Source organism: Malania oleifera, chromosome 12 (genome assembly GCF_029873635.1).
Source record: "Malania oleifera isolate guangnan ecotype guangnan chromosome 12, ASM2987363v1, whole genome shotgun sequence".
Lineage (NCBI taxonomy): Eukaryota > Viridiplantae > Streptophyta > Magnoliopsida > Santalales > Ximeniaceae > Malania > Malania oleifera.
In genome coordinates, this window is record NC_080428.1 from 17,953,843 (window position 1) to 17,971,027 (window position 17,185).

The 17,185-nt window shown below is 37.3% G+C and overlaps 1 protein-coding gene across 1 annotated transcript in view; it reads right to left on the bottom strand.

Moving 5' to 3' along the window:
* Positions 1-4,191: 4,191 nt before the first annotated feature.
* LOC131144074 (COP9 signalosome complex subunit 2) overlaps positions 4,192-17,185 on the bottom strand; it is a 36,629-nt gene continuing 23,635 nt past the window's right edge. Inside the window, exons 7-12 of the mRNA XM_058092446.1 lie at positions 9,314-9,501; positions 8,967-9,035; positions 8,683-8,773; positions 8,451-8,585; positions 4,824-4,936; positions 4,192-4,438 (exon numbers count right to left, since the gene is read on the bottom strand). Coding sequence (XP_057948429.1) covers positions 4,348-4,438; positions 4,824-4,936; positions 8,451-8,585; positions 8,683-8,773; positions 8,967-9,035; positions 9,314-9,501 — 687 coding nt within the window. The 3' untranslated portion in view covers positions 4,192-4,347. The remainder of the gene's footprint in view (positions 4,439-4,823; positions 4,937-8,450; positions 8,586-8,682; positions 8,774-8,966; positions 9,036-9,313; positions 9,502-17,185) is intronic.

The window sequence follows — 17,185 nt, forward strand, 5'->3', positions numbered from 1 at the left end:
TTCGGTCGACCGAGCTATAAATGAACTAACTGGTTCAGTCAACTGGACTGAAGTCAAATTGTTGACGCAGGCCGAATTCGGTCAATTGGGGCAAAATAAATTACCTTGTCCGATCGACTGAAAGTGCACAATATGTGCATATCGGTCCTTTTCAATTGTGCAATCACCCTATTCAAATGACCAAATATATATATATATATGCATGTGTGAGTGTCCTAGGGTCATTTCTAGGCCTTTTTCAACACACCAAAAATCTCTGGTGTTGGTCGACCGGTGTTCCCTAAGGTTCATCTATAGTCTTGAGCTTATCGATCCTACCATGCAGGTAAGGCATTAATTATTACACACCATATTCTCCTAATTACTATTATAGACCCAAATAATGATTAAATTACAATACAACATAAACAGGGTCTTTAGGTCTTCACTTCATGTGTCGTGTGCGTGCACCATATGATACATTCGATCGGTCCTGCACACAAACTCATCAAACAATTAAATACCGTATTTGTCATAATCAAAACAGGGTATGACCCATAGGGTCAACAAATGCCAAATGCCACAGGTCCAACAATGGTACTTAGTACACTGATTCAAAGTTTATATGTTTTGTGAGCAGCATAGGATTAAGAGACACTTCATAGTACGGAAGACACCACAACAAAATGATGTAGTGAAAAGGATAAACATAACAATATCTGAAATAACTTGGTGCCTCAGGTTGAATACAATTCTTGCAAAGAACTTATGGGCAGAAGCAGTGAATATGGCATATTTCTTTATTAAAAAGTCACCTAGTGTAGCACTAGATGAGAAAGTAGCAGAGGAGGTATGGACAGGCAGTGTGGTAAACTACTCTGGTTTGAGAGTGTTTGGATGTCCAACCTACGTGCGTGTTTCTAGTAAGGAGAGATTAAAGCTTGATGCAAAGTCTAGACAGTGTATTTTTCTAGGGTATTAAAAAGGGTTGAAAGGCTTCAAGCTCTGGGATCCAAAGGCAAAAACGGTGGTGATTAGTAGATATGTGATTTTTGATAAAAAAAAAAATCATGTTGCAACGTACTCAGGAAGAAGAAAAACAGGTTCCAATTACAGCAGCAATAAGCATGTGGTGCAGGTGGAGCTAGAGACCCATGGTAGAGAAGACAATGTTCAGAATGTAGGAAGTTCTAGCTCAGGAGATCAGCAACATCACAGTATATCTATAGACAGGCCCAGATGCACTTTAAGGCCACCCACTAGGTATGGTTTTGAAGATTTGGTTTCTTATGCACTCATTACTAGTAGCAGGGATCCTACTACTTTTCAAGAGGCAATTCACAACCAAGAGAAGAGTATATGGATGGGTGTTATGGTAGAGGAGATGGAGTCTTTGTATAAGAACCAGTTATGGGAGTTGTTGGCACTTCTAGAGGGGAAGAGAGCGATAAGATGAAAATGGGTGTATAAGAAGAAAGAAACAATATAAGAAAAAAGGGAGAAAAGTTCAAGGCTTGTCTTGCAGCAAAGAGTTACTCACAAAGGAAAGGGGTTGACTATGATGAGATCTTCTCCCCTATGGTTAGACACACTTCTATCAGAGCAATGTTGGGTTTGGTAGCATAATTTGATATGCAGTTGGAGCATATGGATGTAAAGATAACTTTTCTTCATGGTGATTTGGAGGAGCTGATTTACATGGTACACCCAAAAGGGTTCAGTCAGCCTAGACAAGAACACTTGGTTTGTAAATTGAGGAAATCACTTTATGGGCTGAAGTGGTCTCTGTGGCAATGGTACAAGCGAATTGACTCTTATATGATCCGGATTGGCTACATAAGATGTGAATATAATTGTTGTGTTTATGTGAAGAGCCTTGATGATGATTCATTTATGTTTTTTGTTACTCTATATGGATGATATGTTGATTGTTGCGAAGAGTATGAGTGAGGTGAACAAGTTGAAGACGTTGCTGAGCAAAGAATTTGACATAAAGGATTTGGATGCGGCTAAGAAGATTCTTGGGATAGAGATTTGCAAGGACATAGCTTCCAGAAGATTATGGTTATCTCAACATAGCTATGTTGAGAGGGTGTTGGAGAGATTCAGCATGGAAAATGCAAAACCAATGAGTACACCTTTGGCGAATCATTTTAGATTGTCTACCACTCAGTGCCCGAAGATAGATGGTGAAGTTCAAGACATGTCAAGAGTTCCGTATGTCAATGCATTGGGATGCTTGATGTATGCTATGGTTTTTACAAAACCAGATTTGGCATAAGTTGTTAGTGTGGTAAGTTTCTATCAAATCTGGAATGACAACATTGAGATGCAGTCAAGTGGATTTTTGGATACTTGAGGGCTACAGACTATGGCATCATGTTTGTCAAACAATAGGGTGATCCTTTAGTTGTGAGATATGTGGATATACACTATGCAAGGGACTTGGATGACAGAAGGTCTACCACAAGTTATGTATTCACTCTTGTGATTGGGGGGGGTTATTTGTTGGAAGTTCATGGTTCAGTTTCTAGTTGCAATATCTACTACTGAATCAAAGTATATAGCAGTGGTTGAGGCCGCCAAAGAAGCTTTGTGGCTTACAAGGTTGGTCAAGTAGTTGGGTATTCAACAAGGTAGAGTTAAGTTGCATTGTGATAGTCAGAGTACCATTTATTTAGCAAAGAACTAGGTGTATCATGCAAGGACCAAGCACAAAGATGTGAGGTTTCATAGGATCAGGTAATTGGTTTCTTCTAGTGAACTATTGCTTGAAAAAGTTCATACTTTTGAGAATGCGGCAGACATGTTGACAAAGCTTGTTACCACAGATAAGTTCAAGCACCGCTTGGACTTGATTAACGTCTCCATATGCTAGATGGGAGGCATCCCAACCTATTATCCCAGTTGGAGTATCAGGTTATGTTTTCTTTTTTCTCCTAATGGGTGAATATTTGTCAAGGTAGAGATTATTGTAATATGTGACTCATATTGAGTGGAACATGAAGCAGGTTTGATGTTGTTGTTCCACTTCGCTCCACTTCCGACATAAACCTTTTGGACCTGTAATTTATTGTTTTGTTGGCTGGGACGATTAATGGGTTGGGAACGATATGATACAAGGGTATTGAAGAAATTTTTCTAATACCCTCTATGTGGCTAGGCTCAATATAAATACATATGATATAACTCTTCTTTCTATATAATGAAATTCAACCACCAGTTGCTCCTGTGGATATAGGCGTACTATCAAACCGCGTTAAATCCGCATATTTTTGTTATTTTATCCATCTTTTTATTTTTCATATTATTCATCATAATTGCCGCACATTTCACAACAGTTATACACCCTAACAAGATACCTTTACGAGGAGATGGTAATGGCCCCATGATATAGTATTAGAACCAACCTGATTCAATTTAACTCACGCCAAGCACCCAAGTGGGTAGGCAAGGTGGCATTGGCAATGAGAGTGTCGCTAGAGTGGGTAGGGGAGAATGTCACGCCAAGCACCTAAGAGGGTAGGCAAGGTGACACGCCAAGCACCCAAGAGGGATAGGTAAAGTGTCTCGCCGAACGCCAAAAGGTAGGCAGGGTGCTTCTAACCTATATCGAAAACGGTTGGAAAATCTTAAGAACTTACAAACATGAGCGCAACACACATTAACAAGGTACCCTTTTGAGGGAGAAGGTAATGGCCGTGATAGAGACTAAATCAAACTCAACTCCATGCACTAATTTTATGACTTACAAAATGAAAAGACATCATGGTATTCAACAATCTGCAACTGCATGCATAACCTACTCATTGGGAACGAACTTTCCCAGTAAAACAGGAAAGTAAGCATGTCTAGCAAAATCCATAGCAACACATTAAGGTAAGCTAAATGCCATATAGATATTTAACATTGGTTAGGTTAGTGAATTAATATACGGATTTAAAAACTTCCAAAAGAAAAATGTGTTTTAAATTAGAAAGCAAATGGTAGCACCAAAAATTATATTCATCCATAATATAATTTAAATCCAAAAAAGAATATATATTTTTTTCAAAATTCACCATAATAGTGATTGGGTACTTGGGGTTTGAATTTTTATAAATTTTTTTAAACTTGAAAAATAAAATAGGAAGACAATGATGAATTCAATTCAAGTTGTGAAGGCGACATTATAATATGCTAAAGATACTTTTAAAAAAAAAAAAAAAACAATAAATTTTAAATTTTAATTTTAATTTAATATGCGTTTGAACAATAGTTTTTTCTCCCCATTCTCTAATTCCACTCTTCTCAAAAGAGGATGACAGCATGACGGAATACACGGACTGTGGGACTGCAAAAAACCACACCTTCCCCTAAAAACAAATCTCAACCAACTCGGTTGCTAATAGTTTGATACAAGGACTTGAGCTGTGTGTTCCATTTCTCCACGGCGGCATACTTTTTCATTCCCTTTGACCTGCATATGGATATCCCAAGATCAGAATAATAGTAACGGCAAAATAATACAGTGACCCTCCAAGAAAAAGAGAAAGAAAGAGATTACGAAAATGAGGTCATGTTTTTGGTTGAAGGCATGGGGCAAAAATGTCTACAGAGAGAAAAATCATAAATGAGATCATGTTTTTTTGGGTGAAGGCATAGGAGCAAAAAGTCAAATAATAATGTTTATGAAACACTATTCACTGGTTAGGTCAGTGGCATTCTTTTAATGTTCAGGGGAGGACTGCCTTTTTGGCAAAACTCGAGAAGGCTAGTGTATTTGGCCCTGATAATAAAATATGTGCTAAATAAAAAGGACCATGATTCAATAACAATAGAAGGTTCAAAAAATGGAAAGTCACCTGTCACCACGCTCTAACAGCCGGTTCACCTGGTCAATGTGCCCTTGTATTCGATTATCCAATATTAATGACACCAACAGCTTCTCAACATCTTCCTCCGGCACATTCAGCTCCTACATCCCATAAATATCAAAACATGGTGGATCTAAATCATTCCACAATTTTCATAATATGAATAAAGTATTCATTGATAAAAGAAAAAATTTCAATAAAGTGCACCAAGGGGATGGGACTCAAGTAAAAACAAGGAAAGAGATGAAAAAATAAATAAATAACACACACAAACAGAAGTGTATCAATTGTCAGACAAAATATCCAAAAAACCAAAAACAGCATGTAAATCTAAAGCATAGCAGCCATGAACAGCTAGTTAGAGAACTAAATCATCTATCTTCAAGAATTGTGAAAGATGTATTTGTTTCTTCAAAAACTCTTCAATTCCTCTTCTTCCGCGATACAAAAAAATAATAATAAAAAAGGCAAGGGATTAATGATGAAGTTGTTTTCCTGTTAGTTCCTGACCAAATGCCTTTCCAAGCCCAAATCTCCATCTCAATAGTCACTGCAATATACCATGATTTATCCAACCAGCAGCACCTAGCCAAGTCCCAAAGGTTTTAGTCCACCGGCATTGCAGCAAAATGTGATCCACAGATTCAGCATCTTCTGCACATAGAAAACATCTGTTTACCAGAATTTTTCCTCCTCTTCTGCAAATTATCCACTACCAAAATTTGGCAGAGAGTTGCTGGTTAGACAAAGAAAGGCAACTTTAGTCAGGGCCACAGTTTTCCAGATAGCCTTCCAGGGGAATTAAACCTGCATTATCAGTGTTTAAATAGTCCAACTCACTAGAGGAGGAACACCTTCCCATAGCCATTCTTGCAGCACGTCCACTTGGGCTTATCATTGTTAAATGGAGCTGCAACATTTCTGTACAGCAACCAAAAAAGGCCTCACTTACCATCTCAATGTATATACTAATAAGAAGCCTTGATGCAGATAAGTAAGCCTGCACAAATCAGAAGAGAAAGCTTTTGCTCTTTCCATTTTTGAAGTGGATTTAAGCAGAAAAAGTCTCCCGCCCTGTCCTAATCCATTTCCATAGACCAACTCCAAAGTGCTCTCTAGCCTCAAAAATCCACCGTCTGCGCTTCAACAATCATTTTCCTCCAAAAGCGCTCCCTTCCCAACACCCAGAGCCATTTCCAAGGAGAGCTTTGTTTTTTGACATTTTGGGCAGAAAAGAAACTTTATTAAGAGAGGAAAGAATATGTAAGGTGGATAAAAAATCCTCAAAAACAAGACAGGAAAACAAAAGAAAGGATAAAACAAATATAAACAAGAAAAAGCAAACAACGTGAGGGGCTTAAGATTCAGGTCTCAAGGCTCCTGAATTGGCTATTTACAAAGCCCCTAAACTAAATGATACTTAAAGTCCTTGTACTTCCCACAAAGGAGTATCTTTTGTAGATCTTCCAACCTTTTGGCCACAGAGCATGGGTTGGGAAGGACATATAGTACAACAGAGTGCTTGAGAGTAGACTCTTAACAAAGGAGAGTAAGATATTTACATTTTCAACCAGCTAACTCTGTTTTTTTTTTTTTTTTTTTTTTTCAAACCTTTCAACAATGGGCTCCCAAAAACTTGAGCTTTGAAGTTGGCCCCAAAAAAGAGCCCTAGGTAGCTCATTGGAAAGATCCCCAATTGCAAGACAATATGTCAGCCAAGTCAAGCTGTTGCTACTAAGGTCGGATGAAGACACCTTTGGAGTTATTCATGCAAGGAAAGAGTCTCTTAAGAGAGATCTAAAAGATCTTGATCACATGGAGGTGATTGAGGGGATCTCTTACGAGGATAAAAAAAGGATGGAACTCAGAAAAGAGTTGCCCAGAACTATTCATATGGACGAAATTGCTTGGAGGCAAGAATCAAGAGCACTTTGGCTCAAGGATGGAACTGTGAGAGATTTACTATGAAATCATTGAGATTGATGTAAAACCATGGAGGTTTTTAAAGGGAAGGAGATACCAAGGAAGGCTTTTGCAAATTCTACAAGAACCTTTATCAGGAACAGAATACTTGGACACCACAGGTTGAGGTATTACCTTGAACCAGATTGATAGCACTTCATCCAGGTGGATTCAAAATCCCTATGACGAAAACTGAAACTTTGGCTGCTTTGAAGGACTGCAATGGTGATAAAACTCCAGGCCCAAAGGGCTTCACTCTGGATTTCTTCCAAGCTAACTGGAGGTTTTAAATAGTTACTTGTCTCTTAAATGAGAGAAAAAATAGCAATTCAAGAGAAATGTTATAAAGGAATTCATTCCAAACTCCAAAGCGTTTGAATGGCCACCTAAAAATAAACAACCAAAATAAGTCTCACTAGCTGAGGTTGGCTACACGAATCTTTTACCTTCATTCAGCAGCATCTAGGACAATATCCTCTGACAAATGGATGGATGCCAAATCTTTAATATCTCATTTCAAGTTCTTTTAGTTCTACCCCTTCCCACTCTAATGCCACTAACATTAACTCACTCACTCCTCACTGGATTATTTGGCTGACCATCTCAACTGCCACTCCCTTATCTTCTATAAGTGTTATTCCTAACTTACCAAGAATGCGATCATTCCTAAATTTTTCTCTTAAGACTTACATCACTCAAACACCTTGGCATTCTCACTTGAGCAACTTTTACTTTTTGGATACGTTGTTTTTCAGATGTCCAACATTCTGATCTCTTATAGTCATCCAACAGAACTTCACTTTCAATTTCAACCTATTTTAACTGTGTATACATCTTCAATATCTCCTTCACCTTGCATAAAAAATCCAAGGCATCAAAATCTATAGTATTAAATTCTAGATCATCAAATTTAATCTTTTATCCAACATTCCTCCCATCATGACTAAAAACACATTTCGTACACTACCTTATCTCTAGTTATATTAAGACCTCCATATTTTCAAAAGCTTCTCTCCATAATTCTAACTTCAATTCTACTTCACCTCTAGTTTCATCAATCAAGACAACATCATCTACAAACATACACCATAGAATCTCACTTTCGATACTCCTAGAACACACCACAATTTTTCCCTATGTACACTAGCATAGGCTTTCTCTAGGTAAATAAAACCAAGTGCAAATACCCCTTCTTCTTCCACCTAAAAAATAAAAGGAGCAAATTAAATTGAGCAAGCAGCAAGAATATTACAGGTGTATTAGCATAAACTAGATTGCCAACAAATGCAATTCATACAATACCAGAGCATGAAACGATCACAAGCGTTTTTATCATTCAGTAATAACTTCAACCAGAGTTGTGTGTTTGAGGGGTGGGAAGGAGTGAGTAAGAAAAAGGACTAAAAGGGAGCATCTAAGAAGGAGATATCTCAGTTGCAAAGGTTAAAAACATGGGAGCACCCAAAAAGGCATTGTTTCTCTCTATGTATAGGCAAGAAAACATAGTTTCTCCACATTTGGTGAAAACATGCATCACTTTTTCATCTTTTAAAAGGTAGCATAGACAATTGAACCACTAGGAGACTAGAATGCTTAAACAGAAGTAATCAGGTCAGGAAGGAATATAAAAAACATCAATCAGTAATTACGTACCTTTGATATGAACGGAATCCTGATCCTCGTATATGGCTTGATAAGCTTGAGCAACACTTGTGTTCTTATGTTCTTTAATAGATCTTCAATATAATTTCTGATGAATGGATCATCCATAATTGTTCTTCTATTACTCTATCCAAAACCATTTACCAACATATACGCAAAATGAGAAAACACTATAAAAATAAAAAAGCATAACAAAAAAATCAGAGTAAACACAAACCCTCACCTTAAGAATTTTCTCAAACTCCAGTATCTCATTTCGCTGATATGCTGCTATCAAATTCGTCATCGCCAATATTTCAGGGTCATTCTTGTATCTGCAGAACAGCAATTATAATAGCCACAAGGAAAAGCAAACACACCAACTTCCCTTCCTCTACAACCTGTCGCTCTCCCCAACCCCTTCTTTTCCTAATTCATATATATAGAAAAGGGGGCACACATAAATCAAAAAAAAACAGAAGAATCAAAACAGTCAAACTGGATATACAAATCACATAGCTGACGTACGGCTTTGCTTCCTGCCCATCAAATGGATTAACTTCAGACTCCATTAGCATGTTGGCAAGAACCAAGTATCTGTCATGTGCGCAACAAGAAAGAGAGTGTCAATAAAGCGAGGCAGAAATGGAGCAAATGTTTTTAAAAAATAAAAAATAAATAGAAGAAAAGAAAAAAACTTAAGGTCAAAAATAACTGGAATATTATTACTATACTTGCAAAAACATATTCATATAAGTCATGTATTTGATTTCAAAAAATGACAGAGAGATGCACATTGCATGTTTTCATATTCTCATACATAGAGATTTACTATTTGACATCAATAATTTTAAAAAAAAATGCTTCCAACATACTTCAAGCATTGAATACGCCGTTGATTTCCTGCTTCATCATAGTTCTTAAAAGCTTCAAAAAAGTCTGTAGCTGCTTCAGCCCATTGACGCTCAGCCATATGCATTTTCCCCCCACATTCATGAATTATACCCATGATCCGTGGATGTGGTATAGCCGATTTGATTGTAAGTGCTTTTTGGTATAGTTGCTGAATTTATCCATGAAAAAATATTTCAGTCTATTAAGCACGCAAACAAGCAGGAATAATATATATACAATTGTATTTACTCAAGAAAGATTTAGCTAAACTCAGAAGAACATCCCAAACACAATTGGCAAGCAACCAATCAGTCAGATAAACCATGATATGCCCAAAGTCTCATCAAGCATGTAACTACTCATACAAGCACTGCAACAACTGAAATGTTGTCCTGCTTGAGATCTAGTAGCAGTTTCTTAGCATTGATAAATTGCTGATTTTATTCATTCAGATTTTCTTCAATGCAAATGTTATTCATATTTAGCAGGGATGAGCTATAAATTTTTCTCGCAAATTTTTGGGCTTAGGTTACAGGGGCTTTACATGAGATTTTCAATAGGATTATATCTTTTGCAACAAGTAATAACTTCTATTTTATTAAGTATAGAGCATACTTCTATTTGAGTCATCTCAAGGTCTGTAAACATCTATCTATTATTTAGATTCACTAGAGTGTAAGCTCAAAGAAATTTCCAACAATCTTGCAGGATTGTGTGATAAGTCAAAACTCAGTCTTCAACTGACACATCATCCCAGTCTTTACCTGCGTCACCATTACCATCTTTTCCTTTTTCTCTTTTCAGAAGGGCCACCCTCTCTACCAAACCAAATATCCTCAATCAAAAAGCTCCTACCTCCACTTTTAGGTACTTTGTCCATGCAATCTTCTGAAAAAGAATTTCAAAACTAAATCCCATATGGAATCGCCCTGCCACAACCCCTTCCCGGATTCAATAACCTTTGTTTGCCTGACAAATTTCTTGGCAGAAACAGATGTTCACCCACTAACCTTCACCAGCCATTCACTGCCCCCCACCCCACGCTTCACAATCCTCCTCAACTAGCTCATGTCCCTATTGTTGGGTAAACAGAGTAGCTCTTGAGCGCTCCTCAGAATTCACCCACTTGCAGCCTTCTTGTTTTCATCATGCAACCAATTTCTTTAATCTGTTGGACCAGAGCTAAAGCTAAAATTTGGTTGTCCCAGCATACTACTTTTGCCAACCAACTCTCATTCTTGACTTGCCAAATGCACATCCTTATTGCTTGGTCCATGTCTTGTTTCTTAACCCATCCCTTGTTCTTGATTCTTGGACACAGAATGAGACTTTAAATCTTGAATAGATGATGAACATTGGGCCTTTCAATTTCCAGAACAGGCTGGCTGCGCTGGAGAGGACTTAAAACAAGCCTGATTTAATTTGGCCACACCTAAGCCCACACTAGATAAGAGATGACCACAAATATGAAACAAAATTAATAATTCCCAACCTAATCCATTCCAAGCCCACAAATATGAAACAAAATTAATAATTCCCATCTTAATCCATTCCAAGCCCACAACATCAGGTCCATGCCTCAATACACATCAACATCCTTCAGTTCACAAACCCTAGCAAACCTGACTCATCATTGTTCCAGACACCCTCCCTTGACCAAAAACCACCATCAAATATCCATAATTACTGTATCACCAACCTGTCTATATTAGCTTCTAGCTTTGTCGCCCCACTCATCCTGCCTTCCAATTGTGCAGATCTTGTTGTCACCTTAAAACCAACCCAGATCATTGATCAGCCCACTGGCTTACCGGTCGGACCAGTGAGTCAAAAGATGGTCAAACCAATGATATTATAGTAGTATATATATGTGTACGCTTTCATGTTTTTGTGTGTGTAAACAATGATAATTATTGGAAGTCAAACAAATATTAAATAGGGATTTCGCTCAATTAAAATTCTGTAGAGGTAAATGCTTAAGATTTGATTAATTCATAAATATTGAATTAAGAGTAAGAGAGATTAAAAATTGATTAACTCTATATATACATGCATTCAATGCATGTGTGTAAATATGTGTATATAGGGATGTGAAACAAATTGATTATATCTACTATTTTTTGTTGATCAAATAATCAAGTTACGTCTGGCACATTAGAAAAGCACCTCTCCCCCCAGAAAGTCCAGGGTTCAACACCAACTGCCAGAAGAAATGCAAGCTTTTCATATTAATGAGAGCCCATCTCGAGCCCATTTGGCTCACCCAATCCAGCTTGTGGATTACAGATTTCCTGACATCACTCAGATGAAACAAAGACTGGTTCCGGTCCAAATTGGTTAAAACCATGCCTTCAAGCCCCCAATCAATTTTTTAACATATAAAAAAAAAATAATAATAATAATAATAATAATAATAAAAATAATAAATAAAAAACCTTACCATCTCTCCACGTTCAAACTCGAACCAATGTTTAAAAAATTTATCTCTTCAATTAAATTTGATAGCTTTGCGCCAAGTTTCCAAAAATCAATAGATCTTCTCTACAGTAAAATGGGAGACAAGCATTCACACGCCTATCTTGCAGTTGACAAATACTAATCCACTGATTAAAATTTGGCCCTTCTCCAGCAGATGAACAAATCCCGCTTCATTCACCAATCTTCTCCATGTGCCAAATGAAAAATCTTGCTTTCAACCTATGAAGACCTGAGATTTTCATTTGCCATCCTCCACAATCTCTAAAAACTAAATTCATCAAGAAGAGCCACAAAGACCACATTCCCTCTCTCCCCACAGCAAACCCTTTTACCAGGCCCCTATCCACCGCCCTATCCATCATTCTACTCAACACATTAGCCACAAAGACAAACAAAAAGGGAAAAGTGGGTACTAAAGTGAGGACTCTAATACTCCTCGAGGTACTAAACCAAGACTTAGGTTCGTCATTCACTATGACTAAAAAAACACATTAGACATACAACCTCTCATCCACCAATCCCATCTCTGACCAAGCCCCTTCCTCACAAAGATTTTATCCAGTAAGCTCCAGCCAACTCTGACGTAAGCTTTCTCAAAAACCAATTTAAAAGTGAAACCCTTCTTTCTCCTCCAAATATCCTCTCACCACCTCATTAACCACCAAAATGGCATCCACTCTTTTACTACCCTCATAGTAGTCAAAGGTGCGCCTAGGCGCGAGGCGCACTGAGAAGATGAGGCTTTTGCCTCACAGGAGTTGAGTTGAGGTGAGGCAACCTTTAAGAGGCGCACCAAGGTGCAAGGTGCACCTCACAGATGTTCAGTTTATACTTTGCTCTTTTCTTCTCTTTTAATCTCAACCATCTGTATTTTTTTTCCTTTATTTTTTGTGTTTTTTATGGAATTGCTGCCACTTTTTCCTGACCTATATGCTCAGCTGCTCTCAGACATTTTTCTTCTTTTCTTCTTCTTCCGACCTGCTATGCTGCTCTCAGTCAGAGCAGTGAACCTCCAATTTTTAATTTTTTTTCTTTTGCTGTCCTTTGTCTTTTTTTTTTTTGAAATTTCTGATTCTTTTCCTGAAATTTCTGCTCTACTGCTCCTCAGTTTTCTTCTTCTTCACCTTCTTCTTCTTCTTCTTCTTCTTCACTGTTCTGCTGCTCTGTGCACCTCATTAATGTTCCTTTTTTCCCCCTTCTCTTCACAGTTTTTTCCCCTGGAAGCATTTTCTTTTCTCAGCATTTATACTTCTGTGATCTGGAATTTCCAGCATTTCAGTCAGTACAGCACTGCTGCTGCTTTTGCTGTTCTATTTTTTATTTTATTTTTTTTTACTTTCCCTGCCCCTTGATGCTGCTTCTATTTTGTGGAATGTATGGCATGAACATCGAATATTATTGAAAGTTTGTGTCATGGTATTCATATTTATGGTTTAGTATTGAATATTTTGATATTTTAAAATTCAAATATTATTCATGATGTGTTTGCAATCAAGAATCCTTTATGTAGGGTATTTTACAGGCAATTTTAATAAATATGAGCCTCACCTCCATGAGGCGCCCACCTTCACCTCATGCCTCGCACCTAGGTTCCAAGCACCCTTTACGCCTTTGACTACTATGACGACCCCCCACAAACGCACTTTGAGCACTAGAAATGGTCTTATCAAGCAAAACACTCATCCTATTAGCAAATACTTTTGTGATAACCTTATACACACTAGAAACTAGACAACTAGATTTGAAATCTGCAATCTTGCTAAGCATACTCTTCTTTAGCACCAAAGTAATGAATATGGAGTCATATCTCTTGCTCAAAATCTCATTCCTGTAGAATTCATTGAAGACTTTAAACAAACAGCCCCTTATAACACCCCAACTATCTTGAAAAAAGGACATATTAAAGCCATCTGGCCTCAGATCCTTATCCATCTCCATCACAAATAACAACACCCCTCACTTCTCCTCAAAAGGTCCTCCAACCAATACATATGATCTCAAAAATGGGATTCCACTCTAATCCTCAATCATCAGTCTACTGACATCCTCATCAAAATACAAGTTACAATAGAACCTGGTGACCATAAAACCAATCCAACTAGGATCAAATCCTTCCCACATCCAATTCCTTAATTAAGTTCTTTCTCATTTTCCCACACACCAACCTATGGAAGAAGCTAGAATTACAATCACCTTCTTTAACCCATTCAAACTTAGTCCTTTGTTTCCAGCTTCTCAGTTCCTTAAATATCACCTCTTCCAACTCATTCTTCAAAGAGACCCTTTTCGGCCCCTCATTCTCCGAGAGATTAACATCCTCAACCTTTATATCCAACAGATCAAACTCACGTAAAATGCTGGATTTTCTAATCCTAACATCCCCAAACACCTCCCAATTCCATTCTTTCAACTTCTCCTTCAGTCACTTCAAATTCCTCATAAACCTAAAGCCTTCCCACCTCCTCTCCACTTCCTTTTCCCAAGAGCTCCTCACCAACAGCTGAAAAGTATCATATGATCCAACCACATAGTTTCAAACCTAAAAGGAGTAGGGCCCCAGGAAGCCTTACTTGATTCCATCATAATAGAAAAGTGATCATAAGTAAGCCTACGGCAAATATGTATGAGAGAGATTAGAAAATTCATCCTCCCACTAACTATAGAACAAAAATCTATCAAGCTTACTAGTGACCACCCTAGCCCCTCCCACAAACCAAGTAAAGGTAGCACCTCCCAATAGGAGATCTCTCCAACCACACTCCCTAATAAGAGAGTCAGTGCTGCATACTAGCTATTACCCTCCCACCCCCTTTTTCTCCCCCAAAAACCTAACTGAATTAAAGTCACCAACATGGATATCAAAATTGAGATTTAGATTGTAGGATCATATGTGTATAGACTCAGGATCAAGTAGAATCGCAAGTAGAATCATAGAATAGTTATCCTATTTGGGACGCCATCAATTCTACATAGCAAATTGCACAACCCTTTTTCATTCCTAGGATTTAAATGTGGGGCCCAAATGCATTTTCCTTGGCTTGATAGTTTAGTGTTGTAGCTTTGTTGGCCCATTTGGTCCAAATCCTTTACAATGAGGGCAAAACATAGCACTTGGATTTTTGTTCACTTTAATCTGTATACATCCCAAAGACGGCAGCTTGCAGAGAATTCTCATCTCTCTTAACCAAGGTCTTAAATTTTGATTTTGACTCAAAGTTCGAAGCTCCAAAAGTACATAAATTTTGACAAAAATTTCTATTTCGATGTCAATTTTGATTTCAATTTGAAAAAAATAATAATAATAATAATGGAAATCAATAGTAAAGCATGGAATTCTTTTATGAAACTTAAGAGATGGTTAATAGACATAATAATATAAGTTCTAAGACTAATATATTACAAGTTAAATACATCTATGTTGTGTATGAGGAAAAGTTGTAATACAATATGTGTATCAAACATATTTGTAAGATAATGTGCATTAAACATATTCAGTTAATATAAATGAAATTCATAAATCATTTAAATATTATTTATTATACAAATAATGATAATTTAGACATGAATGGTTGGATAAAATGTTGTTGTAAGTTTATTTTTTCATATAACTTCAAAAGCCCTCATAATAATCTTTTTGCTTGAATAAAAAAATTAAAATAACTTAAGCGAGAAATTTCACTTCGCTCCTAAATCTCTCATTTGCATTCTCTAAGGAAATGTCATCCTATAGTTAAAAGTTCGACAAGTTCCGCTAAAATTTCAAGATTTGGATAAATTTCAGATGATTCGTGAAACTTCGACAAAAATTATGTAAGATGGAAATGAACCACCATTTCAATTTCAAGGGTTATAGAAACTGTAAATTTTGACAATTTTGTGGAAATTTAATACCATGCTCTCAACAGCACAAAAGGAAAAATGTCCATCTCGCAATAACTCTCAACAACAGCAGTAATTTTATGTTTTAGTTTTTGTTTGATTAGCTATTATTCTTGTTCAATCAGCGCTGGTCTTCTTGGGTCCATTTCTTACAGAGTTCTTGTTCAATCAACTTGGAGTCCTTGGGTTCTTCTTGTTTCTGATCAGTTCTGCTCTTCTGGAGTTCAATCAGCTTGTGAAGTTCTAGTTCCTTGATGCAATCTTGCAAATGCAGACAGCCCTGGTGTCGGACCTTTGACAACCGAAGAGCTAGCACGAGTCTAATTCTCTCCTAATTTCGACAAACAACAGTTCTGACTTCTAGCTTACTGATTCTCTGATTCTTTTCTAGTCTTTCCTTCTTCTTATTCTTCTTATGGTCAGAGACTCATAATTCTGATTTTTTATACTTCGGTGAGTGACAACTCTCGTAGTCTAATTACAGTAGCAGTCTGGTAGAAAAGCAAAAGAGGCTTTTTAGTAGCTTACATTCTTAAAATGTGATTTAAACTTCTAATACTTACAAACCAAGTTTTTAGTCTTAAGAATTGTCATAGGGATTCCATTTATATAATTTTTTTAATATTCATTTTATATTGCAAGTAGAATCTTACAATCCTTAATCCGTTCCTACAATTCAATCATGCAGACCCCTCCAACAATCCTATGTAGGATCCTGATTCTGACAACGTTGGTCACCACCCACAATCCACATTGGTGAACAACAGCCAAAAACATAATAAAGTTCATCCCAAAAAAAACTTCTAAGAGTTGGCCTACAAAGAACATGCCCAAAAGAGATCCACCACTAACCTCTCCCCCTCACTTCAACCAAAACAAAAATGGTAAAAAAAACCCCAACAAACTATCCACTTTGGAGATGGAACAAGTGTACCATATAACAAGAATACCACCTGACACATGGCATGGAGTGAATCTGCCCTTGGAGTTCTTGATCTGCTCTGCCATGGGGAGAAATTCAACCTCCAAGGCTGGAAATGCTATTTCAGCATCTCAATTGAATAAGGAAAGGTTTGCTGCCCTTGATTTCATCGCAAATAATGGTGGTAACCGTTCCTTTAGGCAGGAAAAAATATTCAACAGAATCGTAAGGAGGTTGGGAGACTCTCCGCAATCGCCAACCAATTTTCACCTTTGAAGGAGAAGGAAACTTCCTCCGATGATTCAGAAGATGAAGAAAGAGTCACTGAGATTGTAAAACCAGTTTGCATTTCTCAAATCATCTCAAATGCTAAGGAAATTTCAGATCTGAAATTGCAGAAGGAAAATTCAGATATGAATTTGCAGAAGGCTACGGGAGTGGGTAATACTGCTTCCTGTAGCAAATCGAAGATGGAGGAGGTAGATTCCGAGTCTCACAGTGAAGAAGCTAATTCTGAATATGAAACTGAAAATGAATCTGATGGAGATTGTGAACAGATCCCAGGGGATTCGTC